At 42.4% G+C, this 17,391-nt stretch overlaps 1 protein-coding gene across 13 annotated transcripts in view; it reads left to right on the plus strand.

Annotated features, from left to right (window-relative positions):
• Positions 1-17,391, plus strand: part of LOC146004042 (nucleolysin TIAR-like) — a 1,204,848-nt gene that overhangs the window by 671,195 nt on the left and 516,262 nt on the right. For 3 of the 13 annotated variants that reach the window (XM_083142637.1, XM_083142635.1, XM_083142643.1), the window contains exon 2: positions 11,083-11,151. The exons of the other annotated variants lie outside the window; for them this stretch is intronic. In XM_083142637.1, the coding sequence (XP_082998763.1) occupies positions 11,083-11,151 (69 nt within the window). The remainder of the gene's footprint in view (positions 1-11,082; positions 11,152-17,391) is intronic. 13 annotated transcript variants of the gene reach the window in all.

The following is a 17,391-nucleotide window of genomic DNA, read 5'->3' on the forward strand; positions in this document are numbered from 1 at the left end:
GAGGCACTAATTATACACTTAAATGGGAAAACACAACACCTGAGTTTCAAACCCCCAAGGACTGGATAAACATGGCTGTTGGAAAGGTATACCTGTCTGCACAGCAACTGAAGATCTGCAATGAGGACTGTACAAAAGAGTCTGACTTGCGACTCCCCCAACTCGTGCTCCTGTATCTCCCTCTGCTAAAGCTCGTCACTCACAGCTCGATTGACTGACCACTGACCCACGTCGTCCCAGCCATTTATTCCAATCAAATTTACTCAATAATGCCGACTCATTTACCTGTAGTCTTTTCCTTGATTGCGATTTTTACACCTGTTTGCACCGATGGCGACCAAGGAAGCTCGGCAATGTCTGACAAGGCATTCCTCAGATGTTTCTAGCTATTTCCTGTCTGGAAAAGTGATGGCTAAATGTCTGGGGTTTGGAGTTCTTTGTACTTAACATTTCAAAGATTCTACGGATTGTTACGACTAATCCCATCTTTGTGATTAGCCAAGATTTGCAGAAAATGGAAGCAAGAAACTAAGTAAATCAATCAACCAATTTTAGTTGATTTTCAGAAAAATATTCGACTTCAATAGAAGTCGGACATTGACTCTCGAAGGTTATTTTTCTTTCTTCTCTTGATGGTGAGCTCTCGTGGTCAATGTTTGTGAGGGTGAGCTCACGTTGTCCGTGTCTTTGAAGGTAAAGTCGTGTTTTCAGCGTCTATGAGAGAATTCGCGTTATCAGCGTGTGTAACCTCGGTACGGGAGTGTGAGGGCGAACTTGTACATGGCATAATGCGTAAAATGCAGGAGCGAACTTGCGGAAGGTGGCACAAAATGGAAAACTTTTCAGTTTAATAATAACTGAGAGTTTAGGCATTCCACCTCTTCCTAATATTTTGAACCTTCCTCCTTGTCATTGTACACTTGAAACAATACAGACACTCACTTCGCACTACATGCAGTTGGAACATGCTTTCTCTAGCATTTCTCATTCCATTGCAGTTCTGCAGCTGCCCTTGTGGAACGTTCACCCAGTTCATCATATTACAACTTTATCGCGACGATATCCATGTCACTTGGATCGTTTGCGGCCTAGCATTATTTAAATTCGACCAGCCATTCATCCAGTTCAATTGACTCTACGTACGGGTCCGGATTCTTTTCAAACATACCGACGCTACCTCATTGTCCATTTAGCGTCTGCCGACTGGTCTCGGCTTCTGCCTGGAAACTTATGGAATCGCGACCACCCCCAATGCTATCCGTTTTGAAAATGCTGTAGGCCTTCATGGCTTTATAACAGAGTGCAATTAATTACTTCTAGCATTGGTGGCGACGAGCTCGATTGAATCTCGTCCGAACGCTGGTGACGCTCAGTGGGGAGGAGGGGGGATGCAGTTTGCCCAGTCTTCTGGTCCCTAATGCGGCCTTGAAAAATAGCATGAATGATCAGATGCCTGCACGTAACCCACCCTTTTTTTCCTTTCTCCTCTGCGTATTAAATTATCCACTCTTTCCGCGCTCACTCCCCCCTCCGGTGCCTTGCCCCCTCTCCCCCCCCTTGAACCCACCATCGATTGATTTGGTTGAAATTAGCAGCCAGAACGTGCCTGGCTTTTCCCGATTGACCCGTCTCGCAACCAGATAGGCTGACATGCTAATGAGACACACTAACCAGCGACTAGCCGGGAGGGAAGAGATCATAGAATTTATTTTATCCACGTTTTAATGCACTCCGCCCCCTTCGGTTCTCCCACCCCTTTTTTTCATCTCCCTCTGTGTGCGTTGTTTTCTGTCGGATAATAGAAGATATTTTTGTGCAATTTCCATGTTGCTTGGTTGCACTGCCGTCCTCCGGACTTGGACCGAAATTTCGGGGCGATGGGGATGTCATTTGCCTTCTTTTGTCGGGCCGCGTCCCCACTTCCCCTCCCGGGGAGTGTTTGCATCGGTAATTGAACTCGTTATGTACTCCCATTTGGCGTAGTATTCAAATGGTAGTTGACCCGCGACCAGCAGAGGGTATTGATGTGGTTTTGTCTGCCAGCCATCTTTTTTCATTCCCATGTTGCTTGTCGGTTTTTATCAAGCATTGATTTCCACGGGTTAAAATATTGATGATTTCAATCACACGTTGTTATATATATATGTGTGTGGGGGGGGGGGCGAATTTCCCATGTACATTGCAACATACCGTTAAGGCATATGAGGGAATGTTGATGTACAGTCCCCCCACACATGCACAATCTCAGCTCTTTGTGGAATTGTGTGATTAATACCAAGCTCCTGCCACCTTTGCCCCTTGGTTTACCCTCCCAGGTATCGACTACCGTATGCCACTTTTGGCTAATGGCACCATTGAAGATGAATCTTGAAATATATAAAGTGCACTTACAAAGGAATACTCAGAATGAGGCATTAGTGGTTCTTTTGGTTTTGTTTATTTTACTCCGCTTTTCTGCTACTTTCGGTCAATCGTGACCATGAGGAGGGAGGGTGATATGGTGAAACTGGTTGTAGGACATTAACAAACAGACACGACCTCTCCAATGGCGTAATGTTAACCTCGTCACTATGTAACCAAGCGGTCCCGTGTTCATTACCCGTTGGAGGCACATAGTGTTTCGGATTGCACTTTTAAACTCTAGGTCTAGTCCCGATTAGTTTATATGTGCATAAAACGGACCTAGGAAAACACACACACATAAAAAGGACGCAACACGGCACAGCAGAGGATAATATTGGTGTGTGTGTCTAGACGCCAGAGCCTCATTAGCGTGCAAGAACTTAGTCCAAGGCTCCCTACGTGGAACAAAGGTCACATTTAGGTGTCTCCCGAAAAGGTCACCCCCCTTACACTCCGGAGTCTTTAGTAACAATATTCTTACACGACCCTCAACACGCTCTCCCACCGATTCGGCTGGTATAAACGAAACCGCAGAGTTTTTCCTCCAGCGTCAACATTTCAGCACATCCTGTCGAAAGTAGTAAGTGACACAGTACAGGGTGTACCAAAAGTCCCATTGCCCCCTTTTGAATTGTAGACGAACCTGCAAAATGTTATTTAACAGGATGCGTATGATGAGAGGATGGTATACCATTAAATCAGACCAATGACCACTATTTTCTCCAGAGGATCTGTGTGCACACCGCCATTTTCATGGCACAGTATTATTTGCCTCCAGTTGCGATGTGAAATCCTCCGTAACATAAGATGTCAGATCTGGATTTGGGGTGGCCATTTTAAGAGAATTCCTCAATGATGTGTTTAGAGACAAACGAATTGGACAAGGATCGCCAAATTTACCAGCACCTTTAAAATGGCCACCCCGAAGTCCAAATCTGACATCTTGTGATAATGCGCTATGGGGACACATCAAACAGAAAGTCGCCCATAATATTTATCAGACAACTGAGGAACTTCAAGAAGCTGATCGCAGTGCGTTTGCTTCCTTCTCGTCAGCCAAGTTACGGAGGATTTCACATCGCATCGCACCTGGAGGCGAATAATACTGTGCCATGAAAATGGCGGCGTGCACACTGAGTAAATGGTGGCCATTGGTCTGATTTAATGGTATACCATCCTCTCATCATACACATGCAGTTAAAATAACATTTTGCAGGTTTGTCTACAATTCAGAGGGGGGGGGGGGTAATGGGGACTTTTGGTACACCCTGTATATTGGAACCACAGGTAAAAGAACCTGCGCAGAACCGGGTGTCCTGTGCAATGATCTCGGACATGGAGGGATAGAGTGGATGTAGGGGACGATGCGCGAAGGTTTCTCACCGATATTTATTTTGTTTTGTGTGGTCGTTCTGTAGTACCCAGCTTCGTAAAACAACTTAATGAACGCCAGTACTACACAGAGACAATCCAAGGAGATATGAAGACTAGCGATCCATTGCATTATGGGAGCATATGCAATCATTTATCCGTTACAACGGAAAGTGTCCAAGTGACTACACACTTCAATGTTTGAAGTTAAGTGTTGATTTTTTTTTAGCGGAACCCAGATTTTTCCTTTGCTTGTGGGCGGAGTGTTACAAGGTAATTGCCCTGCGTCCTCATCCTGCTCGGGGCGCTTCATTAGCAGCACCCGGCCACCAGAAACATTGGGAACCGCGAGTCCCCGGCCGCAACCTAATGACTTTATTTGGCGTTACATGGGGCTCTTTGCTGCGGTGTTGGCTGTTGCTGCTGTGCTTTAATGAAAAAAAAAGGAGGTGGAGCGATGCGCGTAGGTGTTCCCATGCAGTGCTGCTTTGTGCACGGCCGCTTTGTAACTTTTTTCTGTGCCGTTATAAAGTGTTGCGTCGTGTTCATTTGAATCCATTAGCTATGCAACATGCTTATTGGAGGCCGTTTCGACGAGGTCATTTTTTTTTTTTCGCTGTTCTGCCTGTCCTCACTTTACAAAATCACTATGTGCTTTCTCTGGGTATCGAAACCGGAACTCCTCGATTACAAAGCGATGACGGTACCATTACGCCATCGGGGAAGCCTCACTTATTGCACCAAACTACTTCTTGGCCGTCGTCTTTCGACGTCAAGCTAAATGTACCGTATTCATACTAAGAGATTTAAGCTTGTTTTTTCTTAACAAGCCTAACGTAACCACCATAGCATTGGGCACTTACACCAGAAGATGAAATACGGAGCTTGACTAATAAGGTGTTTGAGTTTGGTGCGATGAGTCATACCCGCAGTAAGTACGGTTTACCGATACTGGATTCAGAACTGCTGCCTTTGTTTTTGACTTGCAAGACCACAAGATCTCGCATCGAGAACTGTTATACCCAGTTTCTAGAAGGACGAACCCTACCGTTTGCAAGATGGCATGGGTTCTCCTGAATCACACACGTCTTTATTACACATGATCTCCTATGCATACACTAGACTTTAACCACTGTGATGATGCCATACGTTTGGCAGTTCGGCAACACGATGCGTACACCGGTTTGTGGTAGTTCAAACTGAGAGACCTAAGTTACTTGAGTAATCTGCTTGTAAACCACTTTGATATCCATCCTGTCAGTGATATTTTGGATAAGATAGATCACGCATTGCGACAAATTTCTCCTTGCTGAACTACCAACTTTGGTACTACTCGTAAACGCCAGTGTTTGGTATGACCTTCATAAGCCTGTATCAGTTGAAATGGCAAGACGAAATGGTATCTGATCCCCAAGAAATGGGAGTAAGAATTGGAGATCAGCAGAGAACAAGCTGCCATTCTGCCCATATCAATAACGTACGGTCAGTAACCGTAAGATATATACAGGTGAATAACTTAACTCTTATTGACCCTGTCATTGACATTTCTAGAATTACTGTTGTCCATTTACGGTTACTGATTCTGTCAATGGCATTTCTAGAATAATTTCTGTTCGCTTACGATCGTAGACCCTGTCTTCGGAATTTCTAAAATAATTTCTGTTCGCTTACGCTGTTAGACCCTGTCTTCGGAATTTCTAGAATTATTGTTAGATACTGCCTTCGGAATTTCTAGAATTATTGTTGACCATTTATGGTTATTGATCCTGTCATTGGAATTTCTAGAATTAATGGCGTCCACTTAGGTTGACTGATTCTGTCTGTGACATGCTACGATAATATTCATATAGTCCAAGGTCACCCGCTGGATTTTTTCTCAGGGGAATGGGACAGCAGTGCTTAAAAGTAGTGGAAAGGTGGGGGTGATGCTTTTCTCCAGTTAAGAGATTTCGTAACAATCTGTAGAATCTTCGGAATGTAACGTACAACGAACTCTACAATCAGATACATTTAGCCATCACCTTTCCAATCAGGAAATTGCTAGAACCATCTAAGGAATGTCTTGTCAGACATTGCCGTGCTTGATCGCCATCGTTGCAGACAGATGTAAATAATGGCAATTGCAATCAAGGAAGATGCTACAGGTCTGACTCTGCATTTGTTTAGCAAAATCAGTCTGAACATATATCTGGGGAGAGAGATTTCAGTGGCCAGTTCTAAGCTATCAGTCAGAGGGTGCAGACGTACGAGTCAAAAGTCTAGGAGAAGGGAGTCAAGTCTGGGCCTCCAGACTTGCGCCACAAACGGACACCTCATTTTAAACGGTCCGTGGTTCAACACTCCGAGGGAACACGCCCACACAGTGAAAGACAGGTATTTCCATTTGCCATGCTGATTCAGTCTGTAGGGGTTTAAAACTCAAGCCTACCGCGAGTTGCTCAACATAGAGGATGAATGATGAGTGAGCTACATCACCCAGTTCGATCCCTAAAGGTATGATACGATTTCTCATGAAGCATATCCAGCACTAGGAAAACTTGCATAGGCACTTAATCTGCCGTCTTTCACGACACCCCTCGTTCATGTTTTCAGGTGGGGGAGTGGGCAAGTTATTCACACCTTGTCAATTCATACCTGTATCTTTTGATCAGGAAGAAGTGTATTCTTGTAAGACTCGAAGGGTAGTTAATCAAGTTAATGCGGTGCAAGAGATGACTGATATCCAGGGGTTAAGAACATGCCTAGTTTTTTGTGTGTGTGTGTGTGTGTCAAATACGAAAACTCTGAACCGTTACCTACCAGTATATGTGCCCCCGTTCCACACATTGTGTACGTGCATCGGAGACCTAAAACAATCATCCTATCTAGGGGTGATCACCCTCGCACTACGTGGTAGCTAGGCAAATACAGTCCCTGATCGTCGCGGGTGAAATTTAGCGCGAACTTTAGTTTGCCGCAACCGTCATCGTCCTCGGTGTTTGTTCAAGAAAGCGGGGGGTGCGTGCCCGCCGGCTTAGTTCGGTCCCCTCCACAGGCAACCCCACCCTTTTTTTTCCCTATTCGTTACGTTGTCCCCCAGCGGTGCTAAACTAACCGACCGAGTGCGGACCTCTCTTCTAATTTCCTAAGGCAAACACGAGAAGGGTGCGGGGAGGCCTTGTGTGCTGGTCGCCCGGAACTGCCTGTTACAGCGGGTGAACGACAGGAGTTCTTTGTATACCCCCGATTCATTTGCTCGGCCCACATGCCGCCTGTGGTTCCGCCTAGGTTCTGTCGCGTGGCGCATGTAGGTGTTTGCGGACTTGATGATCACACGCGCGTGTGGAGTAGCAGGTATGGCGGACGAAATTTCGAGTTGCCGTGTCCATTACTCTGGAGTAGAAAAAATTGAAACTAATTCAGGTGCTAGGCCCCTTTTTCTCAGGAACCAGCTTGGGGGGGAGGGGGGTCAAATATGGTCTAAGAAAGCCATAAACCCAACTAAGATAAGGGTACACATTTTGAAATATAATATCAAAACCTTTGATTTATGAATTAATACAAGATTGAGCCAAAGTGACATTCCTAAAGATGTAACAGGCAAGAGAAGTATATCCCAATATACTCTACCAAGTCGCTGTAGATTTTAAAATTCGGTTAACAACAGTGCAAAAATGTATAATGTTAGGGTTATTATTCCGATTTAATAATACACGTGATTCCGGAAAAAAACATACTGTACTCGTTATTTAAAAAAGGTAATGGAAATTTCCAGAAGCGAACTTGAAATATGTTAGGACTGAATTTGAAAATTCAGGCGCCAGGTGAAAAGTTTCAAACGCCTCGTATTTTTCTTGATATAATCATGCGGAATGATAAATTTAGATGAGGTTCACTAGTTTTTATCCACAACAAAACTGAATATATTTTTTTTTTAGTTGGCATTAAAATTGCAGCCTTCATCTGTTGTGGTGTAGGTTAGGGATCGGATAAAAATATAATGTTAAATTAACTTAAAATAATTCCAGTAAGGTGACCTCAAAATATATATTTTTAAGGAAACCTAGATGACAATAAGGGAATTTCTATCGCAATATGAGTAGGTATCCTGTTGGAATGGTCCACAATGGGTGGACACGCTGCTGAAGGTAGTACACATTTGAAAATTATGCAATCAAAATTGACTAAATTGATATAATCATCTGTTGTTTACTCGTTTTCGAATGCTCGTTTCGGAATGTTAACTGTTTTTGCATTCTCGCGATTAATTATCTCGTATTCGTCATTTTCTTGAAATTACAGTATCGCTCGTGGGGAATAGATACAAGATATACACTGTTACATGGCTTAAAACTGCCGTTTTTTTCTTGCAACCAATAGTGAGTTAGGTGGGAAATACGTTAGTGATGGTGGAGGATGCAGCGAATGATAGTAATGCAATAGTTATATTCTGGATGTAAGTTTTGAACACTGGATTACGTCAGTGGATATATTTTGTTTTCATTTTTGGCGAAATCGTATTGAGAATGTACTCTTGGTAAATATGTGTCCTTGTAGAGGTCGCAACACTTTTCCATAAACATGTGAGATTTGTAAACGGCGGAAAGATGTGGTTCTGCTGCATTGACAGTCATCCGTTCCTCTTCTCCACTGATGCTCCACGAGGAGAAGATGCAATGTAGTGCTCATTGATATGTAGCCGAATCTCCAGAAACGGGAACTAGGGGGGGGGGGCGGCGTGCACGAGAAATGTCGCAGTATTTCCGAGTTAACAAAAGACAAGGATTCTGATGGCTTGAAAAGAGGAGCTGGCATACATCAAGTGACCTTGACAGCTAAAGCCTTACGCATAATATCTGCCGGTTCGACGCCCAGAATCTGTCGCCGTTACTTCAGTTCCTTGGCGTCTTGGCAGCTTTCTGTATCCTCCCGAGCCAAATAGGGTCATCGCGGTTTCGCCTGTAGGCATTTATTTTCAGCGGCGACGGTTCGGAAGGGAAGGGTGGAGGGGCGTGGAATCTGCCAGCGGTCCCACCCACTAGGCCCTGCCTAGATTTTTTTGCCCCTTTTTGGAAATCGAGAAAATGTATTGAGGATACATTTTTTTTATGCTTCGATCGTTCTCGATTTCCTACAGATTTCTTGCCTCTGACTCGATTTTTCGCAATGGACACACCACCGTAACGATTTAAAGGCAAGTGATAGAAGGCGAGAAAATATGGGTCTCTGCTTTTTTTTCTTATACGTGAACGACATCAAATTTGGTTATTTGGGAAGGCGTTTTTAGCGGGATATTATTTGTGAATTGTTTTACAGAGAAAAGACATATCAATGAGAAATATACTATTATTTTTATAATTACTATAGTAAATTTACGGTGATTGATACTGTCGATGGCATTTATAGAATTATTGGTAGGTAATTACGTCGATCGATTCTGACATCGATATTTCTGGGATCACTGTTGTCCACTTTAGTAGACTGTTCTTATCAGGAATATTTGTGAAATTTCTCTTATCCGCGTAAGATGAATTGTCCCGTCAGTTATTATTATACGTCGTCGCCTTGTAATCAAGGGCTCCTGGGTTCGATATCCGGTGGAGGCACATGGTGGTTCGGATCCCACTTTAAACTATAGGTCCAGTCCCGATTACCCTTACTGTGCATAAAGTGGACTTAAAACAACAAATCAACAACAACAACAACAGTTATTATTATAATTATAAGCTTTAACTATTGTTCAATAATGTAGAAGCTTCTCTTTTTCATTGTCGATATTCTCAACCCCATAAAATAATGCCTTTTCTTGATTTCTCTACACTTTCGTAAAACGTTTCCACTTTTCTTCACGGGGGAGGGACGGGGGGATAGAACGTAGAATTTTCTAAGTCATATAGGTGGACCGATGTGGTGTAGTATTTCCAACCTTCCTGCAGTGTGTCTTCTTTATATTGGACATAAATTCGATTTTTATGAAGATTCTATTTTTCAGTTTGAAGAATGGTATCGCAGTCCACAGAATCTAGGTCGCAGGCTGATCTCTGTATATATGAGAAGCACCTTTTCTATTGCGCAAACAGCAATATGTTCATATTACTATGTAACGTGGCAAAGATTTTTTTTTTCAAAATAAAGTACTTCGGAGCTCAACATATGAGTACCCTTTTTTTGACGAAAAATCGTCTAGACCTTGCAACATAAACACATGCCAACTTTCTTCATTGGGTATGTCTATATTTAGTTGTTGTTTTTTTATCTTGTAGTAGGGCTACGTTCGGAGCATGTGTGAAGGATATTCGTGATGTATGAATTGTGGATCTCTATCCTATAATTTCTGCACATATGTGTGTGTGTGTTTGTACTCAAACTGTCCCCTACCCCGCTAAATTTAGTTGCAGTAATAGCCCAGTTGTAGTCACGTCATTTGAATTTTTATTTTGTATGCTGCATTATCTCTCATATGCCCCAATGAATATTCAGGGTGTGTACTGCCCTCGAGATCTTCGAAATATCAGAGAATACCAAATCCTTTTTTCTTCTTTGTTGCCATAAGATTTGGGAACTGGTATCCTATTTCTTTCTTTTCTGTAGTTGGCCTAATTTATTCGCAATTGTCTTCAAGTTTATTTTTCATTAATTTTCCAATAAGGTTGAAGGAACGTCTATACTTAATACAGATTTGACACTATTTTTTAGGAAGATATTATTATTATCTAGAATTGCTGCAAATATGTGTGAGTTTTTATCAAAACTGTCTCCGAACACGCTAAATTTAGTTTTCAATAACGGCTCGGTTCTAGTCATGTTATTTGAATTGTTATTTTGTATTCATAATACAGTTGTATGGAAATTTATTTAAGAATACCTCTAAACGTAGTAAATTCAGTGAATTTGTATTCTGGGGGAGGGGGACCTTGTGTATATATGCAACATGCATACAGGGGATGTTGCATCGAATAAATCTCCACGACGTGTACAGACACGGACACTTCTGGGTTGTAACAGCTCTGACTTTCAATGACATCGTTACAATCCAGAAGTGTTCGTGACTGTACAATACATCAATACGAAATACTTTTCCTTTTAGTTTTGAACTAAGAACACTCGAAAGCAGCATTTTTATTCCGCATATACGCCAGCACTCATCACGGTTGCCGTCGACTTTTTGTAGTTGTCGTTGTGATGCTTTCAAAACCTAATCAAACGGAAGATATTTTCCGCTCGACTTGATTATATTGGTGATTATATAAAGTATTCAGATCGTTTGCCTGACTTGCCAAACTGTTTTGTACTGTAATATTAACCTTTTCCCGTTTCCTTTTGTTTCAGGTAAGACCAAATTCATTACGATGCTACTTTGAAGATTTGAAATGCCTCGAACTCGAGCCAAGACCTTCTGTGAGTATTCTGATGTAGTTTATTGTTCGTGTAATAGCAGTAGAAGAATAGTGTCTGAATGTATGAAGTGTTTATACGTTTACTACATGAGAAATGTACCTACACCGTTCTGTTCTCGTAAGCGGTGTAGCACAAGGCATTATTCTCAAGCTCGAATTCAGTGTTTTTGTACGTGTTTTCGTTAATTCACGTCGCTGTTATATCACTCTTAGGTTAATGGAGAGGGATGAATCCTGAATTCATGGAGTAAACAAAAGTAGCTGGGCACGTTACCCACATGGCCACAACGTTTGATTCGTTATTTTTGTATTCTCTTTTCTACATTATTTCATGGTGTATACTTGTCGACGTGGTTAAATTCAGGAGTGTACTTTATTGTTGTTGAGAGCACTAGGTTTTTATTGTCTTCTAAACAGTACGTGTCAACATGAGAAAAATTCATTGATTCATTCTTAGGAATGCTTGGTGACAAATTTTTCATTTTTGTTAAGTGAAAATCCTACTGCACAAGACTTTCTAAAGCATGCTCCACACGTGGAGGGTGCGCGTCAGGATGTGTTCCGTCTTTTCCTCATCTTTCGTATGTTTATCCCCATATGTTTTGTGACAAAGATAACTAATATTGATAGTCATGAAGTGAATGAAATGCTTTGACTTGAAATTCGAACCGTGGCCTTTCGGTTTTATATTTCGATGCCCTATCTGCATGCATCTTTCTCGCCGATACGTAGCATATGCCGCATTTGGTGTGAAACTATATGGTGGAGAAAGATGAAAAATGTGGCTAAATTACAGCTGGTTTTTTCGTGTTTGCGCTGTTGACTTGTGACACATCTAGTAGGTGTACAATGTGTGTTAAGCTTGAAATGCAATACACCTACGTGACTGTCACTAGTATTTTTTGAATAGGAATGTTTCGTTATTGATAAGAAACCTACAGGAATGTTATGGATCTGGCCCCCGAACCTGGATCTAAAGTGAGACACTTCAGTGCATGCAGCTTTTCTCTCAGTCACAGAATAGAAATTTTACCGTCAAATGTTATTACGCTTTTGGCAAAGGATGCCTAAAACCTAAATATTTTTTTTAAATTTTGTAGTAAATTGGGCTGTAATATTGTGTGAATGTTTTAATTGTTATTACCAGTATAACTGTTAGAATTACTGTTGTCCACTTTCCGTTACGTATTCTGTCTCAGTGGCATTTCTAGAATTACTATTGTCCACTTACGGTGGTTGGTGTTCAGTATGGCATTTGTAGAATTGCCGTTGTCCGCTTACGGGCATTCCTCTTCCTTTTTGCATCTCTAAAACTTACCATTGTCCACTTACGATTATTAGTCTTGACTGTGGCATCTCTACAATTGCTATTGGCCTTCTTCCCTTACGGTGATTGCTGTTTTGTGTGGCATTTCTGGATTTACGTTTGTCCACTCGTGGTTGATTGATTGGCTTGGAGTTTTAAGTCCGCTTAACGCACAGTAAGGCTACAGTTTAAAGTGGGATCCGAACCACTATGAGCCTCCATCGGGTATCGAACCCGAACCCCTTGATTACAAGGCGACGATGCTACCACTACGCTATCGGGGAGGCCTCCACTCGTGGTGATTTTTTCTGCCATTGGTATTTTTAGAGTAACTGTTGTGTTCTTACGTTAGTTGTCACTGTAAGTCGAATTTTTGGAATAGCTGTTTTTCCAGTTATGGTGATTTTTTTTCTAACCTATTGTTATTGCTCAATAATGGTGATTTTTTTTCTAACCTATTGTTATTGCTCAATAATACCACTGGAACTCAAATTTCGCTCAGTTAAGAATCTAGGCGCAAGCGGTCGTGGCCGTGAAAGAAGAAACATGGTGGCCATTATTATGAGGAACGCAGTCAGGAATATAATTAAACTCCGAAATATAAAAAAATATCATGGTCGTTCTGCAAGGAATTGTGTTGTGTTTCGCGTGCGCCCTTTGGTTTTTTAGCACACCAGCGGACGTAAAACTGCAACCCCTTCGCCGCCCGGAGGAAGAGCAGGGGTTGGCTTTGCGGAAACGCTGATGGTGCCGTAGAGCAATCCTGAAACAACCCTTTGGTCTGGTGCTGTTCTGCACCAGACCACCGCCGTCATTCATACCCCGTTTTAATGTGACAGCGCGGTCGGTGCTCGCAGGAAGATGAAGCAGCCGCGCTAAAGAACTGTTAATTGTCCCTATGCCGCTTTGACTTTTCGCTTCTCTTTTGTTTGTTTTTTTGTTTTTCTCGCAGGAGGCAGGTTTTGATATTGCAGTCTACGGGATGTGCATTTGAGGTCGCGGCGGAACCGGGGCTCAGCCAACCTTCTGAAACCTTGCGGTTTGCGCCTTGACTTGAAGACCACGTCTTGGCTCCGGAGGAAACTAGAGAATGCGTGGCGGAATAATAGTGTTCCTCTTTCTCCAAATTAACTGACAGAAGATACTGCAACGCCCCACCTCCCCTACTCCTCACATGCACCGTTTTCCGGGCTGTGACGTGTTTTATTTGTCGTGCTGATGTTGCGAGAGAGAGAGAGAGAGAGAGAAAGGGGGGGGGGGTTCACCGCAACAGAAGAACAGCCTATATATTATCCAGGGTGAGGTATAGGCTGTTGAGTAATGGGGCAACGGAGGAAACCAAGTTAAAGAACGGGTTGGGGGGGGGGGTTGTTGGAGGGGGAGGAGAAAAATTCGACCGTGGTAGGACTGTATAATGATACCCAGTTACTACTCATTCTGAATTCATTTCGGGCTTTCGCTGCGATCTTGCCAAAAATGCAGGAGGGGATCAATATGGCGTGTGTGTGGAAGTGTGTGCGGCGGTGGGTCTTGCGGAGTCAGGCGGGGGACGGTGGGGGTAAGCCCCGGAGTACGGAGATCCGAGACTTGTTTCCGCGTTTAGGTGCTCCATATCGCATTTTCCTTTGTTTTTTTAATAATTATTTTTCTGTGGTTCAGCACGTTTTCCCATACCCTGAGATTAAGCATGTTTCAACATCTTACTGAAGGTGCACCGAAATTCAGAACTGAAATATCTTGTTCCTGAATGCTGAGTTTGTTGATGTTCCGTTCAGGCTCGACCGGTACTTACGCCAACGCCAGGGCAGCTTATTTTCTTCTCTATTCGAAAAACTTCTGTTGATATTCCAAAGTCTGAAAAATTACATGTTTCTTAGAATTCCTTCCAGAGCAGTGGTTCCCAACTTTTTCAGGCCCATAAGCTCGGGTGCCGGCAGAATTACTTGTAGGGGTGTGCACCCAGTTTATAATAATATTTTTGCTAACATCGAGTACTTTAAGACGCCACCTTTTACGTTTGCAAAAAACAAACAACGCTAACAAATTACACACATTTCACTCTTAGACTTAGTAATTTAAATGTAATAGGTTTTTTTAAAACACAGTAAGTTAATTATCGAGCCCGACTTAACGACCCACCAAACGTCCCCGTCGCGCCCCATAGGTTGAGTAACGATGTTCTAGAGCATACACGTGAATGCTCGTTTGCTGTTTGTGTTCTCTTGCTAGTGGTCAGGTTCACACGAAAGGCTCATCAAACTTAGTATATGTTCATGTTCTTGCTGAGTAAAATTATACGCCTTACAAGCTCAAGTTAGGCTTGTGGAGAAAATGCATCATTAATCTGGTGAGGTTTACACCGAAGACGAATGATTAAACAGGCTGTAAAAGAAGAAATACACAAACAAACCATATTTTCATTTGCATTAACGTAACCTCAGCTCAGGGTAAAAGTTTTGTATCATAACTAATTTGGCGGGGTGCGTTAACCACAAAATGGAAACACGTTGGATTCATCAACATCATACCATGCGTAGTAGATATAGTGACCACACTTACACCATCTACAATAGGTCCAGCCAGGCCTCCTCGATGGCGCAGTGGTAGCGTCGTCGCCTTGTAATCAAAGGGTCCGGCGTTCGATACCCGGTGGAGGCACATAGTGGTTCGGATCCCACTTTAAACTGTAGGTCCAGTCCCGATTAGCCTTACTGTGCATAAAGTGGACTTAAAACACCAACTCAAAAAAATATCTACAATAGATGGCTGGACGGTACACAAAGTGATAATGTGCAGGAATAGTTTGGTATACTCTGTTCCGTAAATCTCTAGAGCTAACGAACGAATGCAAGTCTGCGTGCGCAAGTAGTGACTCGACCAATGAACACGTGCGAGGACACAGGATTGCGTGGAGGGGGATAGCGACTGCAGCTACCAGCTCTTTGTATCACGTGTACTGCTTCGCTCCGCCCACCTCTTTCCCTATCCTTCTGCGTGACCTTACTCCAGAGATTTCTTGGATAGAGTATATGCTACACGTCTCCAATGAGAATCTAACCCTGGATTCCTTGATTACAAGGTACTTATAGCTGACCTCCGTGGCGGAGTGGTTAGCACAGCACGCTACGACACCAAAGCTCCCGGGTTCGAATCACGGACTTCTTTGTGAGTGTCCCGTCATCAATTTCATCATATCGCTCATCGTTGGGGCTAGCATTTTTATGACTTGTTTTTTTTTTTTTTTTTGGTAAGGGTGATGTGTTCCCTAAATATATAGAAATCCATATTGTGAAGAAACTAATTGAATTAAGGTGGGTTCTAAGGGCATATTTGGCCATTTCTACGTGATAGAGCATATTCAGCAAATTTTTGTTTTTCCAAGAAATATACAGTCATTTCCCAAGTGGATTCGTTCTTATTCTCATGTTCACTCGAGTGTGTTTTTTTTTTTGGACTGCAGAAAAATCTTTTTAATTTTTTATTGAAAACTTACAGAAAGTATTCACTGTGCATTTCAACTCATCAGGGCCCATAAAGTGAACTAAAAATTGTATGTATATGAAAATATTTCAGCATAAATTAGATATTGATGTTTGAAACAGTCAAGTTATAAGAGCATATTTTTCAAATTTTGTAAAATCGTAGGTTATAAGAGCATATTTTATGTTGCATATTTTGGTGTTTTTTAGGTCATAAAAATCCTAGCCCTGCTCATCATATTCGCGATTAGTCAAAAAGTGGCAGAAGAGCGAAGTAAAAAAAAATCCATCAACTAAGGCACTCGTTAACGAGTTTCTTTGAGAGTCTCTGTAAGATACCTAGAGTTTTGCATGTCACCTCATTGTATGGAAAGTAAGTTTGTTCGAGAGCAAAGACGTTGACATGAAATGACGGAAATATGAGGTATCTGCCTTAGGACGTTCCTCCCTTTCCATGTTGTTTCTTCCAGACTTTATACCACTCATGAAAGACGTCATAAGTTTGCTCCCTCGGGTCTCGAAAGTATATACTTAGCTTCGTGTCTCCCGGAGCTAACCTGCATTTGCTCTATCGTTTTTTTGCCCTTTATTTCCCTCTCTGTTAATCTTTAATTTGCATTTACCTCTCGCAGCTGTTGCTGGAAATTCATCCAGCGCATGTCCGAAGGGCGGGAATTTGCGTTTTCACGCACTTTGCAAATTCAGGTGCGGGGCTAATTGTGCGTATTATTCTTTGCGTAAACACCGTGATGTATGAAAGAGGCTAATGTATTCACCTGGGTACCTCGAAATGAAATTCGTGTTAAAACCAGGGTGGGATTCGCGCACACCTGTGTATACAGGCATACGCTATGGGTGGGGGTGGAGAAAGGTAATGAAGCATCTCTCTCCCTCTTTTATCTCTTTATGTTCTCTTCCCCCTACAATTCTGTACGGTACTCGGTAAGGCCTTTTCTCGATCGGTGTTGTTGTTTCTTAAAGATCATCTTGCTTTTCAAGTTATGGGCGTGCTCCCAATTGCGTCATTGGTGAACTTATAAGGGAAGGAAATACTTCTACCTGCCCGGGGACAGAAAAGGGATGAAGAGGAAGGATCACAAAAAAGGAACGACAAGAGGCTATTGGATGAGACCGTATTGCGAGAGTTATATATATATATATATAAAAGGTTCTCGCTCCGGGCTTGTTATAATTGGCCCGTGTTATTTTGCGGGCTTCGGGCTTACAAGCTCCTGCTTCCTTTTCTGAAAAATAAAAAAAGGAGCCCCTCTTTCTCTGTTATCTTTCTCCCCCCTTCCTCCCCCTTCGGGACTTGTTTCCTGATTTTTAAATAGGACATGGGCCTCCTTTTTTTCCTGAAGTCGGTTCTCCTAGCCCTTTTTTAAAATGCATACCTACCTCGTTAAAAGTTCTCACGCAATTTCTAGAAACAAAGAAAAAAGGGCACTTTTAGAAT

The sequence above is a fragment of the Lepisma saccharinum genome, chromosome 21 (genome assembly GCF_977018435.1).
Source record: "Lepisma saccharinum chromosome 21, izLepSacc3.1, whole genome shotgun sequence".
NCBI classification, from domain to species: domain Eukaryota; kingdom Metazoa; phylum Arthropoda; class Insecta; order Zygentoma; family Lepismatidae; genus Lepisma; species Lepisma saccharinum.